Below are 22,939 nucleotides of genomic sequence, written 5' to 3' on the forward strand. Positions count from 1 at the left end.
TTAAAACTTAAATACGAGATAGATAGCGCATATAGAATGCGCATATAGAATGCGTCACATAGCGGCAAGCGAACGAACTAATGATTAATTTTATGGTCGGTATTCATAGTCCGTTCTTATATTCAAGATCGTCTTAAGCACGAACTTATATTCGCTCTCTTCGTCAGACACAATCTATGTGTGACGAAGAGAGCGAATATAAGTCCGTGCTTAAGACGATTTTGAATATAAGAACGGACTATGAATACCGCCCTATGTATATCTATACGATATTCTATGTATATCCATACGATATCCTATGTATATCCATAAATGTACCTACATCAGCGTATATCGTATGTATGTACGTTACATATATATACATGGAATGTACACGAGGTATATTCTATGTATATACAAACAGCGATCTCGTTCGAATATACGTTCTTTGTATATCTATAAGATATCTTATGTATATCCACAAATGTATCTACATCAGCGTATATTATATATATGTACATAGTATATACAGTACATTTTTTTCACATTATTTCATGTATATACATAGGATATGGAATGTTTACTGGGTTACTACTAATTTGATTTCCTATTTCTTTCATTTGACTAATATGGCGTTTCCAAATTCTTCCATTGTCTAATTTTACCTCGTAATGTAATTTACCTAATTTTGTAATTACGCTTCCAAAACGCCATTTAGTATTTTTTATCTAAATATTCTCGTACAGCAACCTTTTCGCCCTTCTTAAAATTTTTAGTTTCAATAAAGTTTTCTATTATTTCTTTTTTTTTATTGACTTTAGGGAACATCAAATCCAATCTGCTTCTTAACTTCTTACCATACATTGCTTCCGCAGGCGATTAATTTAACTCCGGGTGTGGAGTTAATCTATAGTGAAAAAGAAACTTTTGCAGATTAATTCTGATGTTACCGTTAGCCATGTTTAGCTTACGCAAGGCTTGTTTCAACAAACGCTTCGTTTGAACAAAACGTTCTGCTAAGCCATTCATGGCTGGGTGATAAGGCGCTGTGCGTTTGTGATCAATTCCATTACTTTTTAAAAAGTCCTGAAATTCCGTGGCTATAAATGTGCGGCCATTATCAGAGACTAAGGTCTGTGGTAGGCCAAATGCAGCGAAAATTTGTCTACATTTCTCTATTGTATTCTGCACCGACATATTATTCATAATGTGTACTTCTGGCCATTTTGTATATGCGTCGACTAAGACAAGAAACGTATATCTCATAAAAGGGCCCGTAAAATTTATGTGAACTCGAACTCGAACTCGCTCGAACGGTTGTAACGTCGTTTCCCAATGATGTTTGGCCTTACAACTCGGATTATTGCTATAAGTCAGCGCTCAGAAATAGTTGCACATTTCGGGCCGATTTCCGAGACGACGCCTCTTATTCCCCCACTACCGCCCGGCCGCTGGCGGCCGAGCCGCCGATAGCTCTGGCTCAGGAGCGTTTTATATTAGAAATAGGCTGGATCGTTTAGGCATCTTTCAGGAAATCGTAATATTTTCTTCACTACATAAATAATGTTTCTTTTTATTAATACATAATATATGTATATATATATATTTAATTATTAATGAAAATAAATATTATTTATGTAGCAAAGAAAATATTACTATTTTCTGAGAGGTGCCTCAACAACCCAGCCTATTTCTTATATAAAACGCTCCTCCACCAGAGCTATCGGCGGCTCGGCCGCCAGCGGCCGGGCGGTAGTGAAGGAACAAAAGGCGTCGTCTCGGGAATCGGCCCGAAATGTGCAACTAATTCCGAGCGCTGCTATAAGTGATACATGCTTTGCAATTTTTCGTTATTTTCTCAATGTTTTTATCTATTTTTGGCCATCAGCAAAAATTTCTATTTAATTGTTTTATTCTGACTGTGCCGAAATGACCTGCATGTAATTCTTTTAAAACTTTACTTTTTAATGCTTCCGGAATTACCACTCTTTCTCTTTTAAAGATTATTTTATCTTGTAATGTAAATTCACTATCATTATAGCCCAATGAAACCAGGCTTTTACTTTTTTCCAAAGCCTGCCGAATCTTTAACAACTTTTTATCTTTGCACGTTTCCTCTCGTATACTTTTTGCCGTTACTGACAATACTTAAAAATTTTCAATTTGAAACACATCAATGGAGTAGTAATTGCTAACGCTTTTTTCCTGTATGGGCAATCGTGAGAAACCATCCGCATTTCCATGTTCTTCAGATTTACGATACTTAATGTCAAAATTAAATGCTTGCAAAAATACCGCGTAATGCTGCATACGCATTGCACTATATGCCGGAAGACCTTTTTGCGGATTAAATATTTGTGCTAAGGGTTTATGATCTGTTAACAAGATAAATCGATTCCCATACAAGAATTGATGAAATTTCTTGATACCAAAAATGATCACAAACGCTTCTTTATCAATTTGGGCATATTTCTTTTGCGTTTCCGTTAAAGAGTTTAACGCATACTGAATTACGCATTCTGTACCGTCGGGATACGTATGCGAACGGCTCCTATCCCGTACGGACTGACATCCATAGCGAGTACTGAAGACAGCTTTGAATTAAAGGGGACTAACACCTTTTCGTTTCCAAATTCTTTTTTAACTTTATTAAATATAACTTTGTATTCCTTTGACCATTTAAAAACTGCATTTTTTTTTAATAGTTTGTTCAAAGGCCATAGTGTATCACTTAGATTTTTAATAAAACGTCCATAACAATGAACTAATCCGATAAAAGCTCGTAATTCTATTACATTTGTCGGTTTAGGCATTTTCTGAACTGCCTCTACTTTTTTTTGTTCTTTTAAAATCCCCTTTTTGCTGTGACGTGACGCTTTTGAGCGCCGTCACAAGGGCAGTAGCCCGGCCGAGAAGGCAAAGAGTTCTGGGGTTGCTCCTCGCTTTGAGAGAGCAATCCGCGAAACTCCACCATTCATTTTATATTATTTTGTACTTCGCTCCTTTTTGTATTTCGTTACCGATACCGTTAGATGTAATTTGTGAGGCGAGAACCCGAACGGACGGCATTGCGTGCATTGTGCCTCCCGGCGAAGATTCCAGCATCGCCAAGAAGACTGGACGCCGGGGGATTACCAGCGGGTGTCACATGCTAGTGACCCCGCCGAAAAAAGGTCACGTATCGCGCCCCCGCCGCTTCCACCATCTGAACCCGTTTCTAACAATATTCTGCTTCCAGCTGCAACGCCCGAGAACGAATAAAGCACGCATCAGAGGACCTCGCCCTGCTGCAGAAGGCGCCGAGAGTCCTAAAGATACCACCGGAAGGACTGGAGTAAGGCCCGGCCAGTCTAATCAGCCCTATCTGAGGATACCAGCTCCTACCAATCGGATATCGACCGGCGGACCGAAAAGTTCCAAAAATCAAGAGGAAACAGGGGCGCTCCGAGATAACCATGGGCGGTTCTTGGAAACCCTTCTCGCAGAAATCGGGAAGATGCGCGGAAAATCGGCGCGGGACGTGAAGGACCTGCAGCCCGAAATTCTGAGAAGTACTGTTCGGTGTGTCGTGCAACAGGAAGGACCAATTCCAGGGCTCATCCAGACGACGCCGAAGACATCGATCACTGTAAGCCGCCTCTCGGGTAGTCGTAGAGTGCCGTCCGGTCATGGTTGGTAGCGTGAATCCATTTGTCTCTGTTTAATATCTCTCACAAGACTAACCCGCGATTCAGCTACCGCGAGCGCATTTTTGGAGCGCTCAGTTACCGTATATCCAGCCGGCTCCGAATATCGTATCGAAGTCTCTCTCTTTTCGCTACCGTCTTCCGCTACCGTTTCGTTTCGTTACCGCTTTTTGATACCGTCTTTTTGCTATTGTCTTCTTCATACTGTCTTTTCAATACCGATCTTTTGGTTACCGTTTTCTGCGCTATCTCTTATGGAAAATATCTTCTCGCTATCGAGTATCGTCCCGCAGCGCGGGTATCGTAAAGTACCGTGTGAGTAAAGTTGCAATTGTTTAATGTCTGCGGACGGGATTTGCGCCGGAACGTTCTCCGCGAGATTGCAGTTACCATCATAGTAGCGTCTCTGCGAGAAACGAAAATTTCCGTGAAAATCATCGCTTCACGACATATCATGTTCTGTACCGAATAACTGTTCGTTCAAACGTTGTTTATTTGACATTCATCGGTCTCGTTTGTTCCGTCGTTACTGATATCTGTTTCACTAACGTATTGTCGGATTAATTGTCATTTTCGTGATCGCGTTTCGAGTTTCAGTTGCCGTTACTACTTTTAGTTTATATTACCGATTTTGGCGGGCGAATTGTCTCGCCGCCGCCTGTAGCGAATCATTACCGTCGCCTCGGCTCATGCCGAACTATAATTGCTCACCGCATTACGATCTACTCATCTTTAACCCTTGTCAAACTAATTGTTAAATATACATTATTGTTACATATTAATTACTGAGTTGTCCTTGTGTTCGCCTCTCACTCCGGATTCTCAACGTAAAATAAAAGAACTGCGCCCCTCTGCTATATACTGAGCGGGGAGCGGCCGGACATATTAAGCGAATTGTCGAAGTTACCGTTACCGCGGTGCGATTACACGCACCTGGCGCCCATTTTTTGATACCGAGTTTTTGAGCTACCGCTGTTACCGAATCAAGCATTTATTGCCGATACCGCGAGTTACCGAATCATGATTTACTGCCGATACCGCGTAAGTTGCCTAACTCCCGAAGAACGTGGAGTACCGCGAATTACCGATTTTTATTGGACGTGCTCCCTCAGATCTGGCGTGATTCCGAGGCTAGTTCACGTCGCATTGTTTATCACGTAGCCACAATACATGATTTGATCTTTTAGAAAAGAGCATTTGTCTAAATTTATGCGTATATTATGTTTTGATAATCGTTTCAATGCTAACTCTAATCGTTCTAAATGTTGCTCCATTGTTTTTCCCACAATTCTAATATCATCTAGAAATACCGCCACCCTGGGTATTCCCGGGATACATAGTATATTTTCCATAGTTCTCTGCCAAATAGCAGGTGCGGATGCCACACCGTACATTAATCTATTACATCTTAACAGCCCTTTATGGGTACTTAAGTATTTTCCTATCCGCTTCCGCGACTGGTAATTGTAAATACGCTTGCTTTAAATCTATCTTGGAAAATATCGTGCCACCCGACATTGATACAAATAGTTCTTCAATCGTAGGTAAAGGATACTCGTTAATAATTAAGACTGGATTAACTGTGATACGGAAGTCATCACAAATATGGATCCACTGTCTTTCTTTAAAATGATAAGCGTGGCCCATCTAGAAGATTCAACTTTTTTCAAAATTCCAGCTTCTACCATGCATTCTAGCTCTTTTTCCACTTTTTCCAAAATTTTAAATGGTACTGTACGATTTTTAATAAATACCGGTTTTGCATTCAGCTTTAATTTCAAATGTGCCTTGTATTTCTTAATATGAGCAAAATCCTCACTCAATACATTATTGTATTTTTTTAACAAACTTTTAAATTGAATTTTACTTGATTCGTTTAACATTTTCACTTCCTTTATTTCTACAAGGCTACTTTCAAGTTTTGCTGGTTTTCTAAATTGATTTATCCATTCTCGGTCTAACAATGGATCTCTATCATTTTTCACAACGTACATATTCAAAATTTTAATTTTATCTAAATCCTTTATCTTTACTCTAACAAAACCGAGTGGCACGAAATTTTGCTTACAGTACGATCTTAAGGGGGCATTATCGTTTCGAGAGCTAGGAAAAAGGCTATTATAATGAATTTTTTTTCTCAAAAACTATACGGACAATTTATCTCAAACTTCATACACATAATAATACATATTTTATTTATAAGCAGAAATTTTTTGAAGTCAAAATAATAAAAATTGTAATAATTATAAACATATTCGCGCGATGTCTCTGAGCGTGCATTGTCTTACGACGGCTCCCATAAAATCTGGATACCCAATGATCTAAAACAAAAAGATTGAAAAAAACCAAAAAGATTATTAATCTACAGATGTTCAGTTATCGTTAAAACTAGAATTATACAAAACGAACAATTTTTTCAATAATTTTAAGGCATGTAAAAATTGCACAAAATCGCCTAAAAAATCGACAGTTTAATGTTGAAAAAAAAATGAAAAAGTTAATATATTTTAATTTCGCTAGTTCCAACGATAGAGAGATATATTTTGAATATGTAGCTATATGCTGAAGCCGATTGGTTCATTAAAATCGTGGAAGCCAATTTGAAAAACGTCGTTTCGAGAAAAACGCGTTTAAAGTTTCGAGTACAATTTAATTATATATTTCTAGTACTTACATAAGTTTCAGCTTAATCGGTGATTCTAGGCCTATATAGAATGCCTTCTGCGAAGAACTCGTTTTCTGATTTTTTTTTCTCTAACAGCTGTTCGAACCGTCTGGAAGCCTTCACCGCTTCGTCGATTCGCGTGGTATTTCCGTTGTCTATCTTGAAACTCGGTGCACTGATTTCATTGCGGTCCGATAACGATGTCCATGATATACATAATTCGAAGAATTGTTGAACATCCTTCATTAAATAAATAAGCGGCCAAAAAAGCAACTGTTTCTAAAGTCTTAAACCCACAGTGAAGATGCTTCGGTGCCAAGCGCCAAATTGTAGCGTTGAAGCTCTCGTTGTTATTTTGCGATTCACTTCCTACGCATCGTTGTAGAAGATTATCTTTTGATAGATCTGCATAAATCGGTTTTAAAAATGTAATAAGTTTTGCAGAAAGCGACGGCACGTGAACAAACGTATCTGATAAGCCTGTAGCCTCTGCGCGTCGATCTCTGCACCAACTTTCGGCACCGGCAGGGCATAATATCCGTGCTGCGGATTTTCGTCAGTTGAACATAAATGCTTAAATGTAGTATTTATGGCATTTTTCATGTTTTCCACACTGTCGCAGTGTTTTCTAACTGCTAGTCTATCGCTAGGCGATCTGCACGTACACGATTATATTTCGTACTTTTTCGATCCATCTTTATGTATCTCCGTCCGTATAAGCAGAAGTTCAAACGACCACTGAACGAAAAACACGAGCAATTCGGCTTGTGAATACACACACTGGACACGGTATTATGTATTTAGAATTCGTTTCAGTTTGAAAAATCTGCCTAGCCTGCCTAAAGGTCGTAGGACCGTTATTACTCATTGTATTATAAAACTTTGGAAGGGGCCTGTGGGTGAGCGTTTAGATTTTGACCTGCGCGTTGCTTCGAATAATAGGCTGTATCTTCCGTAATTTTCAAAATTTTTCGATAAAAATTTAAAGGAAGATTCTTCAAAGTATGTACTTTCATAAAATAAAAAAGATCGATTTTTTTCAGCAAGGGGGGGGGGAATCATGGGGGGTTTTCAGACATGATTAGCAGACACTAACTGAACACCTCTGCAAATTTTCAGATTTCCGCGAATTATTTTGAGGTTTCGATAAAATTTTGCTTTCTTGACTGGGCTAATCTCGCTTTAAAATGTTTCAAGAAATTTGAAAATTTAGATCGTAATGCTTCGGAAGCAGATTGAGATAATTCGATCTTGAGAGTTTTTACGATGAAATCTGTCACGGCATTGCAGTCATATTTGTTCAGATTATTATCACGAATAAAGGTAAATACATCACCATTTGTTTTGAAATTATCCATGATGTAGACACGAGTCGGTTACGGTACACGATACGGATTAAGTCAAGTAAGTATAAATCAACTAATATGACATATACATATTATGTCTGAGATGCTTCTGGCTGGCTTGTTCTTTTTCTTTTCGCTGACCGTTGTTCGAGGAGCTCAATAAATTATCTCTTCGAGAGCCTTATTCCGCGATTTTTATATCTTCCTGAGAATTATCACATCCCTGTCCCAAAAATCACCCTAATCTGCCAATTGTACGACGCGATTTCTTTGAATCCGATTAGTTATTGCCTCCCCCCCCCCATGATTAGTTATTGATAGGAACTACATTTTGTCGCTCATGACAACAACTTTTTGAGGCAAGCGATTAAATAAACATGTCCTCGACTTTCGATTGCAATAGCGACGATCTCTAAAGAATATTACATTATATGTCTACAATGTCTTTAAAATCCATTCAGCGGTGTGCAATTGCGGAGTTTTGCTTGATTTTTATATGTTTCCAACTTGCTGAGATAGAAAACATCATTCTATGTTTATTTACTGTTATGTGCATATATCATATGTGTTAATATTTTCCAGAAAAATTCTTTTCGTGTGTTAATTTGTTATTGAATGATACTTGCATGAAATTAAACTTTGCTTTATTAATACTTCTTACCACACTTACTTCTCTCCTACTCTCAGTACATGTTCACACACACTCCGTGTTACACGTCCGCGCGATCCTCGTTTGTTGTCGAGCGCGGTTTATGAACTAAAAGCGTCGTTAACACACCGCCCACCAAGATTAGACTACTAATCTTTATTATCGGTATCATCGCTTACATGTAGTTTACAAAGTTTGGCTATAGCTCGTTTACAAATACCATTAATCACTAAATTATCCTTGCCAGCATGAAGCTTGGTTATGCGACCTGTTTTCCATTTTAAGGGCGGAAGATTATCATCCTTCAGAAGAACAAGATCGTTGATCTTCACATTTTCCTGTCTTGATTTCCATTTAACACGACTTTGTAGATTGGACACGTACTCGGCCACCCACCGTTTCCAAAAATCTTGGACGGAATGCTGAATTTTTTCCCATCTATCGAGGCGATTGATCCCAACGTCAGTTAAATCGTTCTCAGGAAGACTATTCAACGGCTCTCCTACGAGGAAATGTCCCGGAGTTAAAGGTTGCAAATCTGATGGATCCGAAGACAGAGGCGATAGTGTTCTTGAAAACATGCCTCAATTTGCACTAGAGACGTAGTTAATTCCTCGAACGTGAATAAAGTATTGCCCATTACTTGTTTCAAATGATATTTGCAAGATTTTACTCCTGCTTCCCATAAGCCACCAAGATGAGGTGAGTAAGATGGGATGAAGCTCCATTCTATACCCCTTTCTTGTAAGGCATCACCAACACTTCCATTAATTGATGAACGTATAAATGCGTAGAGTTCACTTAGCTCTCGCTTAGCGTCTATAAAATTTGTAGCATTATCGCTGCAAATTTTGCTTGGTAAACCTCGACGACCTACGAATCTGCGCAAAGCAGCTAGAAACGCTGCCGTTGTTAATTCACTTGTCGCTTCTAAATGAATAGCTCTTGTGGAGAAGCATATAAATAATGCTATGTAAGATTTACACGTTCTCCGACCTCGTCTCTTGTTGACAAGTGTGACTATTGGACCGGCAAAATCCACTGCAGTAATAGTGAATGCTCGCGTAGGCTTAATTCTGTCGACAGGTAAAGATCCCATTGCTTGCGTTAATCCCTTTGGATTGTTTCTGATGCACCAGACACAAAAATGGCAAATCCGTCGCACCAAGTTTCTCGCGTTTAATGGCCAATATTGTTGGCGTATTGAAGTTAATAACAATTGTTGACTGGCATGTAACAAAGTACGATGCTCTCTTTCAATCAGCAAACATGTAATTTTGCATTGTGCAGGCAACAAGATTGGGTGCCTTCTTTCGAATTTCCATGGTGCCTCTTGAAGTCAGCCGCCCACCCTGAGAATACCATCTTCATTTAAAAATGTTTGTAGTTGATGTAATTGGCTTGATTGACTCAGTTGACGTTTATCTTGCAGACTCTTTAATTCCTCTCCGAAGTATATGCGCTGAGAATATTTAATTAACTTCCGTCGGGCCTTATTTAGTTCTAGCAATGTTAATCTGCCTAAGATCCTATTCTCCTTTTTCTTGCAAATATTAGATATAAATCTAAGACAATAAGCGAAAGAACGCTCAATCTTTGTTAATGTTGAACAATCCTTAGTTAAACTTTCAATTGTCTCATTTAACATTCTAATCGCAGACGGTTGATACATATTTAGATTGCAAACTCGTGATTCCTTTTTAACTTCCACTTCTGCTTCAGAAAGCTCATCTTCCGTGAGTTCCCAATAAAGTTCTTTGTTTCTTGCCAATAGGTGTGGATTGGTTAACCACTCGGGGCCTTGCCACCACAAATGACTATCCTTGAGTCGAGAAGGCGTAGTTCCTCTTGATATTAAATCCGCAGGATTCTCAAAACCCTTAACATGCTTCCAATAAATGGCAGGCAAAATCTCGTTAATTTCAGCTATGCAATGGGATACAAAAGGTTTCCATCGAGAAGTGTCTCCACGAAGCCAGTACAATACGACCATGGAGTCTGTCCACCCGTATATTCCTTCAATTTTTACATGAATCGCTTGTGGAATCTTATCAATTAATCTTGCCAATAATAATGCACTGCATAATTCTAGCCGGGGTATTGATTGCTTCTTTAGAGGGGCTACTCTTGCCTTTGAACATAATAGTTTGACCGTTATCTCGCCATGAATCTTGTTTACCGATTGTATGTAGAGACACGCGCCATATGCGCTCTCGGACGCATCGCAGAAACCTTGTATATAAAAATGAAATGAAAAAATGAAATTATAAAACTGCAGAAGTAAAAAAAAAATAGGCATATTTAAATTCAAAATAAATTTTCAGCATCATCCGATTTATCAGAATAAATAGACCCAGATTCTCGTGACTGATTATCTGATGATACTTGATTAATAACTTGCTGATTTTGTCCGTGACTTTCGGTTATCAATCCTTAGCATTGGTAAGGACGACACTGATGGCTTTGATTAAAAAAGCATGAGTTACTGTTTACCTAGTCAAAGTTTGTTTCAAATAAACTTCTAGAAAAAAATATCGATGCAATTAAATAGAGTTTAATAAGTTAAAATTTAATAATGGTTAACAGGTGTCCGGTAACTCGCAGACCAACGCTCGTGAATAGATAAAGCACAATAAACTGAACAAAAAAGTTCTTTACCATTTTGCGCGAATCGCGCGCTCATTCGTCAATCTTTTTAATTAATATTTCAATAATTATTGCAAGAATTCAAAAATGGTAAAAAACTTTTCTGTTTAGTTTATTGTGCTCTATCTGTTCACGAGAATTTGTCTGCGAGTTATCGGACACCCTGTATGTCAATGCCTTCTATACTTGAGTAAAATTCTGTGTTCTTGAAAACGTATTTGTGTGGAATATTTTTTACCGCTGTGTACATTATTGCAACATTTCTGCAATACAATGTTTTATAATATGCAATATATTTCGGCTTAAAGATTTGCTGAAATCGAGATAACAATGAATGAATTCACACTAAAACAGAATTATTTATAAATTATAGGATAAACATCAAACAGATATAAATACTGTTGTATGCTAGTATGTATGTGTATGTGCGTTTGTAGTACTCACAAAACTTTGTTTTAAATTACGGTCAGTATTCAACTGAGTATTAAATGCGTTGAATTCATTATTTGTTTCTAGTGGAAATTTAATATTATATGTTTTTAAAAATCCAGTTGACTCTGCTGTATAATAATTATTATCAATAGTTTTCGTTGCTTCATTATACATAACTATAGCTTTTAAATTCCGAATTTCATATCTGATTTGTTCTAACTTTACAAATATTAAATCGGCTTCTGAAATAAATAACAATATTTATAATAATAATAATAATAATAAATCATATGTAACAATTGCATAAAAATAATTAATTTTGGATGTTTAAACATACTTTCTTCACTAACAAGGAACGTTCACAAGTGTCCTTTCCCCATTTGATTCTCCTTGAAATATGTTGTAAAACATACAATTTGAGGAGACACGTATTTTTTCATAGCGGCCCTAACTCAAATTTAAGGGGTGAAACACCCTTTTGAAAAAAAAACGAGGTTTTTCTTTGTGTGTAAATATCGCCGTAGGAGATATCAAAAAATGTTTCAAATAGAAGTTTAATGGCTTGTAATGGGCTTCATAACTGTGTAGTTGGATTTTCAAAAAATGTAATTTTTTAAAATTTACCTCTACTTGTTATTATTTTTTTAAATTTCAAAATTTTTGTAATGACAAAAGTTGTAGCATTTTTTACGCTGAATTCAACCATATATAATTTTATTATGTTTCGAAATCGCATCTTTCAAAAATGAGTTATTAGTATCGCACTATATGCGTCGCGCTGCATGACGCATCGTTTATATCGCACTTGTGTTGCGCAATAGTCGTTAAATAAATATAAAAATGACATGTTATCACATATTTGAGAAAGAAAAGTTAACTAAAATTGTTGCTAAAGCATCCCTTCCACATTACACCCTTATAGATAATCGCTGCATTTCGTGCGCAGCGCGTTGTCATATGCAAGCTAGCTATCAGCGCATATTATACTTTGAAGTTTCGCTTGTAGTAACTACGGGAAAATAATTTATGAAACGAAAACAGTGAATGAATCAATCTATTCAACATATATCTACCCTGACTCCACCCTCTTGGCCCGACTTGACTGACAATGAAATAAAATATAAAATTCTGTACAGTTTACTGTTTTCCAATAATTTTAATATACTATGATACATTCTACATACTATTACATTCCACTAAATTACTACGATACTTTTAAACTATAAGGTATATAATTTTACCCCTTAAATTTGAATTAGAACCGCTATAAAAAAATACGTGTCTCCTCAAATTGTATGTTTTACAACATATTTCAAGGAGAATCAAATCGGGAGGGAACACTTGTGAACGTTCCCTTGTAAGTGTGGTAAAGTTGATTGGGTTTTCACATTCTACTTCATGCAAATCTGAAATTTAAGATTTTTATAATAACATTAAAAATACAAATAATTATGTTAAATTTCAAATATTCCAATAGTTACTTTGTGAATTAAGCGTTAAAACAGGAATGTCCTTATCCATTACAACTATCGATTGGCTTTTATCTTTTAAATCCATACTCAAAGTATCCTCATGCTGAAGAATAATCTTATCTGGAAAATAGTAATAATCATGATTTTATATAATTATTAAAATTATTACAAATTATTAAAAATTGAAATAGTTGCACAAAAATTTATAGAAATCATTTTATATAAAGTATCGAAAAATAATATAAATTTACAAACCAATGGGTAATTGGGGCATCTGCACTATCTTTGAAGATCCTGTATTTAGACCTTTATTTTGTTTTTTCGTATTTGTTTTTTTAAGACGTTTTAATGTTTTATTTGGCTCTGTAAAGAAACAAAAAGTAGAACAGATCAATTTTTATTAATTCGAAAGATTGTTGGATAATAATTTTGATATTTATTTCTTATTATATAGTTATCATGGGTTATAATTGTAATTTACCTGAAACTGAGTTAAAAGAATTTGAATTTTTGTCAGACGTCATAAACTTTGATACGAATCCCTGATAGCCACCTGTCTGTGTTGTTGCTGCCACGTTGCCCAAAACAAAGGGCATTAGTTTTCAGCAAATTTAGAACAAGGTGTGTGAGTCATTTGCCTCTGGTATGATATCACATGAATTCAGCATGTGTTGCTGTCAAGTTGCTATGTGTTTGCTGTCAATGGTTTATCGCTGTACATAAAGAGCAAAATGACAGCAAGTTGCCAACAATACATGCCGAGTCATAAATTTTAACAAAAATTCAACAGCGTGTCAAAAACGGTTAAATATATTTTTTGCACCCTTACTCTTTTCAAACATATAAAATAATAAGTAAATAAATCCTTTTTTTTATTATCACCAGAAAGAAGAATTTACTTATTTATTATTTTACATCCACAGAAATGTATCCTTGCTATCCACAGAAATAGAAGAATAACTAGTTCGCATCAGAGAGGATAATGATGCATCGCTCAAAGAAGAACGTCTTTCCGATTTTATCAATTTCATTTTAGAGAAAGAACATTCGCACAAATATGTGGACCCAAAGATGGAGAAAATTCTAAGACCGAAAGTTCGAAGACGTGGATAACACGATGCATCTAAAATTTAAAAAAATTCGATTCCCTTTTCTAATCGCGCCTTTAAAGTAACATCAGATTGTAAATCACAAAGTTCTTCCTGAAATTCGAGACTTTGTTCTTCGATTTGCACAGTAAGAGGATTCTCAAAAAGTATTAAATCCTTTCGTAGCATTTTAAAATCACTGAAACGCTTATTAAATTGACTTATTAAGGAATCAATTAAATATATTGGAGTTTTAAAATTACATTTAGTGCCATGTTCTTCAAAAATAATCTGGCAAGAAGGAAAAAAGTGAAAAATATTATTTTCTAGATGATTTTTAAATAATTGCAGTTTTCTGCGAAAAGAATCGATATGACTTAATAGTTGAGAAATAATTTGGTCAGTCTTTTGCAACTTTACATTTAAAATATTTAAATGATTCGTTACATCAGTAATTACAGCAAGTTCGCACAGCGAGTCTAAATCTTCGAAAAAAAATTTAAATTCATTATATTTTATAGGTAATTGTTCTTGCAAGAAAAGGAAGATCTCTTTTCTTATTGCAAAGAACTTTTCTAAACATTTTCCTGCACTGAGCCATCGAACTTCGCAATGCAAAGGTACATCTGTATAAACAGCGTTATGTTCCTCGAGAAAGTGTTGAAACTTTCGATGAGAAAGGAATTTATTACCGCCTTTAATTACATTCGTAATTTTTGTCACGGTTTGCATTGCAGTGCATAGTTTCACATCTTTCCCACATAACGCTTCTTGATGAATTATGCAATGAATAACAGGGAATTTTAAATTTCGTTGCTTTAACTGACCGAAGAATCCATTTTTTGAACCTATCATTGCTTTTGCGCCATCAGTAACGATAGCTGAACATTTTGAAAAATCGATGCCAAATTTTTGTAGGGTTTGGTTAACAGCCGTAAAAATATCAATACCCGTTGTTCTGTTATGTAGTGGGACAAAATCTAAGAGCGCCTCGACATGTGAAAAATCGTTTTGCACAATTCGAGCAAAAATACTCAATTGACTCACATGCCGATTATCGGTGCTTTCATCGAGACATAACGAGAAGAAAGAACAAGATTCTAATAAAGATTTTAATTTTTATTCTAACGAAGAAGCAATATTGTCTATTCGAGATTTTATCGTTTTGTCAGTTAAAGGAATGCTAGTAGCTTCTTCAAGAGTCAAGGAATTTCCAAATGACTTCACTGCCGCGATGAGGCATTCCTTTATAAAATTTCCTTCACAAAATGACTTAAAATTTTTTGCGATGAGATTAGAAATAGCATACGATGCTGCAAGAGCTTGTGCCGAAGGCGTAGCGTTATCGATATTCGAACTACGACCTTCCTGATAAATTAATTTTAATCTTTCTATTAAATTAGATTTCTCCTCGTCCACATATTTTGAATACTCATTAGAATGTTTATTTTTATAATGTCTATAAACAACAAACTTTTTAACAATATCGGGTTTATAACCACACAGAAGACAGGTGGTTTTATTATCAATACAAGCAAAAAAAACTTCTTCCCATACCTTATCAAAAAATTGATAGTATCTCTGCTCGCCATCCATTGCTTACAATCAGTATCACTAACACTATCACACTCACTATCACAATCACTATCACAATCACAATCACTATCACAGTCACTATCACTATCACTATCACTATTATGCAAATACCACTTATCGTTTTTTCTAATATGGATCTTTAAAACGCTCACACGAGACTTTTAACTCGCGTCACTGGCTATCGTTGAGAAACAACCGAGAAGACAATAATAAAACAAATGCACATCAATGCTACCGCAGTAGGAGTATGCGCTTAAAGTTAAGTCGCGGAATTGAAAAATCCATATTAAATTAAAAGATCCATATTACAAGACAGAAAATGCTATTTGCATAATAATGATAGTCATTATGATATTGATAATGATAGTAATTGCTGGATTTACTTGAAAAAAGTTGATAATGAGTAAAGATTCGTGTAACTCTTTGATAAAATATAAAAAAAATTTTTTCGCTTCTATTTGTAATAAAACCACTTGTTTTCTATGAAGTGTTATCAATTCTCTTTTGTTCAAAAATATATTCTTTATAGATATAAAAATAAACATTGTAATGATAATTCAAAACATGTGGACGAGAAAAAATCTAATTTAATTGAAAGATTAAAATTAATTACCAAGAAAGTCGAGTTCGAATATCGATAATGCTACATTTTCGGTAAAAGCTCTTACAGCATCATATGCTATTTCTAATTTTATCGCAAAAAATTCAAAATTATTTTGTGCAGGAAAAATTTATAAAAAAAGCCTCATCGCAGCAGTGGTCATTTAGAAATTCTTTAACTCTAGAAGAAGAGTCAAGATGCAATTAAAATAGTTCTATTTCTGTGGATGTAATCGTCCGATTTTTTTATTTGTTCCTCTTTCGTTCTCTTATATATAAAATATCCTCCAAGCCATATATAAAATTTCTTGCCAAGCCATCTCTACATACTTAGATATTACATTATCTTTATTATTTTTTAGTGAAATAAGCCTACTAAAGAAACCACTTTTAAAAAACGCATCCACAATAGTACCTCACGGGTGATGTGGAAAGCTATTGATTTTTGGCTATAAAATTACAAAATTTAAAAAAAAAATTGTAATTTTTTAATTATTATATATTATTGCGAAAGTATATTATAATATATGTATAAGTATAATGTATGTAACATATTATATTATATATATATATATATATATATATTTAATTATTAATGATAATAAATATTATTTATGTAGCGAAGAAAATATTACTATTTTTTTAGAGGTGCCTCAGCCTATTTCTTATATGAAACGCTCCTGAGCCAGAGCAATCGGTGGCTCGGCCGCCAGCGGCCGAGCGGTAGTGGGGGAACAGCAGGCGTTGACTCAGAAATCGGGCCGAAATGTGCAACTAATTCCGAGCGCTGGTCTAAGTTAAAATAAGACACCCTGTATATCATCATAAAAAGTGTTTATGGAAATAGCGTGCAGTTTATAGCAAAATCTCGCTTTTTTGCACACTGTTTAACATACTTTCAAAATTAAATGTCACATATTTATTTTTAAAGAAGAAATTTGGCAATTGAGATTCTACTTTGGCCTTCGATCCTTTTTTTTCCACACCTATTTATTTTTAAATTTAAAGGCTGGCCGTTGTGCATCAGCTTTGGAACTTCCAATTTTCTGAGTCAGTTGAGTATGAATCTTGAGAGGCATCGGTTGTTCAGATACACTATTCTCACATGAGTTACGTTACGTAATTTTAATTTATTACAATTTAATTGTTCTTCAATTTATTCATTATAATTTTATGACCATGTACTAATTCTAATTACAAGGTTTGTTTGTTCTTTTTTTCGTTACATTTTTGTTAGTTCCGTTTTTATGTAATTTTAATAGTTTTTGTATTATCAAAAAAAAATAACATTTGGAATATATTATGGTAATTCAAAGATGTATCATAAAAAAGTCGATAAATATGGATACGTAAATTACGATATATAATGGTGGCCGTCGCGTAACACATTGCAAATTGAAAATAAGGTGAATCGATTTAATAACGAAGCTCATTTGTTAAGGTAGAAGCTTGGAGAAGAGATAATAAAAGTGTTTATACATCGAATCGACGACCACGAAATGGCTGTTATCGAATCGGAATGCAAATCGAAATCACGCATGGAACTCTCGCTGATGGAATGCATACCAATAAAGGATTTGTCGGCGGTCAATGAAAAACTTGGTTCAATCAATAGCTTGCCTGTAAAGCCGGTGCTGCCGGCTTAGAATGTGTCCTGGATTGGGATCTATTTATTTGCTAGTGCGTCCCAAGAAGGGTAAAAATGTGCAACAACGCATCGACGAGATTTTTGATAATGTGGTGAGTTTTTAACCCTTTGAGTGCAGAGCGCTCTAAAACTATACAAAAAAGATTTGGCAATTCAAATTTTCTAAAAAATCTGAAACTTTCCAGAAATATAATACATATAAACCTAATCAAAAAGCTATTTTTTGTTTTGGCTAGAAAACTGTTATAAGGATAGAAGCACCCTTCAAAAAAATTTTAATATTTTCGTGAAAAAGATATTTAAAAAATTCATTCTTCATAAAAGATATTTAAAAAATGTTAAATACAAAATGTTAATGGTTATTGTACTGAGATATCAATTAACAATATACAATGCATAATTAAGTCTCATTTTTATTTTTTATTATGTGAAATTTCATAAAATATAAATTATGTAAAACGCTTATATTTTATCAGTTACATATTATTTATAGATAGTAACACTATAAAAAAAATTAATTTAATACAAACTCAAAAAGCATAAAAAATGGAATATTAAATCAAATAGACACTAAACATTATATATTAAACATTATCTTGATAGACATTTATTAATAATTTAATATATGTCTTAATGTTTTTATCTTTGATTAATCCAAAAGATTTATCGTTTTTCCGTGAAAACTTATTTTGAATTTATTAATTTCTAAAACAGGACGTTATGTTATAGGCCTACAGAAATATTCAAAATTACAATAATAAAAACAAGAGCTTAAAGACCCTACCCGAGTCGAAATTTAAAACCTACTATAAACCTCATACATGGTTATTTGTGCCTCTAATAATGTTCCTTGACCTACAAGTTCTATCTTGAAAGTGTTATGTCTTCTTTTGGCCTTTCTTTAATCTTGTTGTCCTAGAAAACCCTTATTTTTATTGATGTTAAATATACAATTCCTACTTTCGTTCTTACAACTCCTACCTCTTTTGAATCTCCAAATCTTATCAAAATTTCTAGCAATAAAAATATTAATATTCAATCTATAATTGAGTTCAATTTCTATTATTTCAGATTAATATAATAAATGTTATAATATAAAATAAATAATAACAAATAAATAGTAAAAAATATTTTTTAAAATTAAGTGCAACTCAGTATTATATTTAGTATTATAAATAACTAAAAATTTATTCGAATAAACAAAAAACAATTAAAATTCAAAATTTTATTTAATATTTTATTACATATTTGACCTATAATTCGAAATTATTTAATATTCTATTACCACATTTACTTTATTTGTATTTAATGCATATCTTAATTTCAATAAGCGCAATACATTAATTATGTAATTTACTTAACTGCAAATAGATATGTAAGAGATAAGTGAATATTATTTATATAATATTTGCTTATAGTAGCCTATTTACAGTTAAGCAAATTATAATAATTAATATATTGTTTATTGAAATCAAGATCCATACATTAAATGCAAGTAGAGTATATGAGATAATAGATTATTAAGTAATTTTGAATAGTTATTTTCTAGAAATACATATTTATAGAACCTGGAGCCTTTTTAGAGGTTCTCAGTAGGTACTCTTTTGAGCTTCCACATGGAAAAAACGGCAATAAGTAACAATTTTTAGTATCAAAGGAGGGCAATAGCCAATGTAATGTTATATCTATATATATGAATTAAAGCTTACATTGGTTCTCCAAATTCGACAAAACTTGTAGGTTTAATCTAGGCTAAAAATTTCGACTCGGGATAGCTAGATGTAAAAAGTAGCAATCGTTAAATTTTATTTCTCTTTATTCTTCAAACGTTTTGCTCCATCTTTATAATCACCTCCAATGTTTTATAAATGTTGACGAACTAGCCATTGGACAAATAACAAATTCATGGAATTCGATCATTTTATAATTTCAAGTTCAGTCAAATTGTGTCATTAAATAAAAAATTAAATTAATGTGCTGTAAAATTTGCAAAGAAATTACATAATTAAATTGTACTTTGTTAAATATTTCATGATCTAAGTTATTTCTGTAGATGCTGCCATTATCATTAGCGAGCGATTCGCTCGATAAACAAAAAAAAATTTAAATAATTGCTACTCAGTGACCACACCTTGCTAATTAGTCTTCAAGTGCTTTTTTTTATTGGTGCGTCATTAATTTGTATTCTAAGAGCTCGGGGTTTTTTAAAATCAAACGTAGAAAAATTGAATTAAAAAAACACATGTAAAGCCAATCTAGTAACTGCTAGATAACGAAAAAAAATTCTTACCGTTCTTCGATAGTTTCATATTTTCATATTTCTTGGAATTGTTTAAGAACTTATGTAAATGTCATGTCTGATGGTTTTATCACTTTAAGGGACCACTCACTTACAGTTTTTGAAGAGGCAGATCAGAACTGCAGAGCAAAACTCCTACTATTTGTTAAAGAAAAAGATTAAAGTCAAAGATTTATTATAAATGATAAAAGTTATCGACTTTTATTAATCTTTTATAATGAATTTCTTTTAATTTAGTTAATGTGTAATTTTTGTGGATTTACCATTATTCACTTTATGCAGCTATTTGAAAGACTTAAAGACAAGCAACCAAACTTCCGGGATCAAATAATTGCTATAATGGGAGATTGTAACCACCCGAATAACCACTCGGAATATTTTCGGAAGATCGGGCTACTCTCATTCGAGAAGTTTCGATTGTCTTCCATATCGCGGCAACAGTGAAATTTAATGAGAAGCTGAAATTAGCAGTAACAATTAATGTCGGAGGTACAAAAGACATTAATTGTTATTGCTAATTTCAGCTTCTAAATCTTTGCAACGAAATCCCTAATCTGAAGGATTATCCCTATTTAAATATATTTAAGAAACAAAAAACGATAAGAATTACCTAAGAAGCATCTTACAATTATTTCATGATTTGTTATTTATTTATTTATTTATTATACATATTATTTATTATTTACGATTTATTATTTATTCAATCGAATGACCTTTCTCGGAAATTTAAAAGTTAAAATTTTATAGTAAAACAACGCGGTTAATATTTTACTTGTTCAATTTCTTCAGTCATTTGTGTATGTATCAACCGCGTATGCAAACTGTCCTTAAAACGTGATAGAAGAAAAATTTTACGACGCGCCAATGGATTCCGACAAATTACTCACTTTGATGGAATGCACGGATGATAAATTGGCCGAGTATAGGTATAACATCGCAGCACGTGAATTTTTCTTTGTTTAAATTCTCGAAAAGAAAAAAGCGAATAGAAAATCTTATTTTTTTTTATCTTTTACAGATTATTAAGAAAATGGCCAAATACCTATACTTTTACAAAACCAATGGCGGAGGATGTGCCCACATAGCAAAGATCTCCCCAGGACATCCCAATTTGATCGAAATGGTCCCAGTTTGATCCAGAGTAAAACGTTATCCGTAGGATTACCTGAGGATATCCCGTGTAGCATGTCCTGTGGATATCTTATGTACGATCTCCGCAGGACATTTCATTTTGATAAAAATGATCCGAACGATACAGATCGATAATAAATAGTTATTCGTACGATTTCCTGAAAATATTTCTAGTACAAAAAATATACGTACATTAAAATTGCTGTTTCTTCAAATTTAGCAAAAGATTTCTTACATAAATATTTTTTAGTAAGACATTTTTTTTGCTTAATTTGAACAGAGAACAAATTTAATTTTGTGTACATGCGTAGACACACATATAACATACAAATATAATTTTAATCCGTCCATTTATTAAGATCAAAGTACAAGTATATATAGAGAAAATATTTATTTCTATTATATGACGATACTAGAACTTGGTCATCGAGTTCTTGGTTCGAGAAGCCAGTATATACAGTGATGGGAGAAAGTTCCGTAATGGTCAAATATCTTGGAAAATAATGATTATGGAAGAAAATGTTCAATACAAAAGTTTTAGTATATCAAGTGGTCTATTACATGGTTATATTGAAATGATCTTCATGTGACCTTGGAGAACACCGCGAAGGTCAACTTTGAAATCTTAAATGGAAACTCCTATTTCCTATTACATATTCTTAAAGCTGGTATCAAGACGTTTCCGAAACAATATAATGAAGTTATTTTTGATTAAGTACTTTTCGAGTTATGAGGCTTGAAAGTTACAACATTTTGACATAAAATACAAAATATCTTGTAAAACATTCAATTTTCGGGAATCTTACCTTAATACTTTTATGCATAAAATAATGAGACAAATCAATTGATATAAAGAAAACACATAGTTGCTTTAAAAAAAAATATGCAGCTGCATGTTGCAAATTACATATTTTTTCTTAAAAGCAACAATGTGTTTTCTTTATATCAATTGATTCGTCTCATTATTTTATGCATAAAAGTATTAAGGTAAGATTCTCGAAAATTGAATGTTTTACAAGATATTTTGTATTTTATGTCAAAATGCTGTAACTTTCAAGCCTCATAACTCGAAAAGTACTTAATGAAAAATAACTTTATTACAGTGTTTCGAAAACGTCTTGACACCAGCTTTAAGAATATGTAATAGAAAATAGGAGTTTCCATTTAAGATTTCAAAGTTGACCTTTGCAGTGTCCTTCAAGGTCACATAAAGGTCATTTTAATATAACCATATAATAGACCACTTGATATACTAAAACTTTTGTATTAAACATTTTCTTCCATAATCATTATTTTCCAAAATATTTGACCGTTACGGAACTTTCTCCCATCACTGTATAACAGTGCTCGGAATTAGTTGAACATTTCAGCCGATTTCCGCGGTATACGCCTCCTTTCCTCTTCTTACCGCGCGCGCCGCAACCGCTAGGGCCAGCGCCGTCGAGCGTTAGGAGCGGCACTATCTGATTAGGTTCTGTGAGTAGGTTCTTCTCCCTATTTATTAAAATTTTAAAAAATTTATTAAAATTTATTAAAAATAAATTTTTATTTTTAAATTTATTAAGTGAAAATATTTCAATAGATTTCTACGTCACCCATGAGGTACTAATGCTGACACGTTTTTTAAAAAGTGGTTTCTATCTACATTGTTGCATCAATTGTTCATTCTCATAAAAGGCCAAGAAAATCTAATTAAGAAAAT

General features: G+C 33.8%; 2 protein-coding genes, 1 long non-coding RNA gene and 1 pseudogene across 3 annotated transcripts; 1 reads left to right on the forward strand and 3 right to left on the reverse strand.

The window, feature by feature from the left end:
- Nucleotides 1-5,807: 5,807 nt before the first annotated feature.
- On the reverse strand, nt 5,808-7,158 carry LOC136998024 (uncharacterized). Its single transcript, XR_010888605.1, has 2 exons — nt 6,340-7,158; nt 5,808-5,986 (listed from the first exon to the last, which is right to left on the reverse strand). It is a non-coding gene; the product is annotated as an uncharacterized lncRNA (long non-coding RNA).
- Nucleotides 7,159-8,474: 1,316 nt separating this feature from the next.
- LOC105669069 (uncharacterized) lies at nt 8,475-9,424 on the reverse strand. Its single transcript, XM_067350850.1, has 2 exons — nt 8,946-9,424; nt 8,475-8,895 (listed from the first exon to the last, which is right to left on the reverse strand). The coding sequence occupies exons 1-2, from the start codon at nt 9,422-9,424 to the stop codon at nt 8,475-8,477; spliced, it is 900 nt and encodes a 299-aa protein (XP_067206951.1).
- Nucleotides 9,425-13,576: 4,152 nt separating this feature from the next.
- On the reverse strand, nt 13,577-15,070 carry LOC136998107 (general transcription factor II-I repeat domain-containing protein 2A-like; the record flags this gene model as incomplete). Its single annotated transcript, XM_067350238.1, has 1 exon — nt 13,577-15,070. A coding segment is annotated over one exon (1,065 nt), but the record flags the coding sequence as incomplete, so codon positions are not given.
- Nucleotides 15,071-17,136: 2,066 nt separating this feature from the next.
- On the forward strand, nt 17,137-22,151 carry LOC136998288 (fatty acyl-CoA reductase wat-like; annotated as a pseudogene).
- Nucleotides 22,152-22,939: the final 788 nt, after the last annotated feature.

This window comes from Linepithema humile, chromosome 2 (assembly GCF_040581485.1).
Source record: "Linepithema humile isolate Giens D197 chromosome 2, Lhum_UNIL_v1.0, whole genome shotgun sequence".
NCBI lineage: Eukaryota > Metazoa > Arthropoda > Insecta > Hymenoptera > Formicidae > Linepithema > Linepithema humile.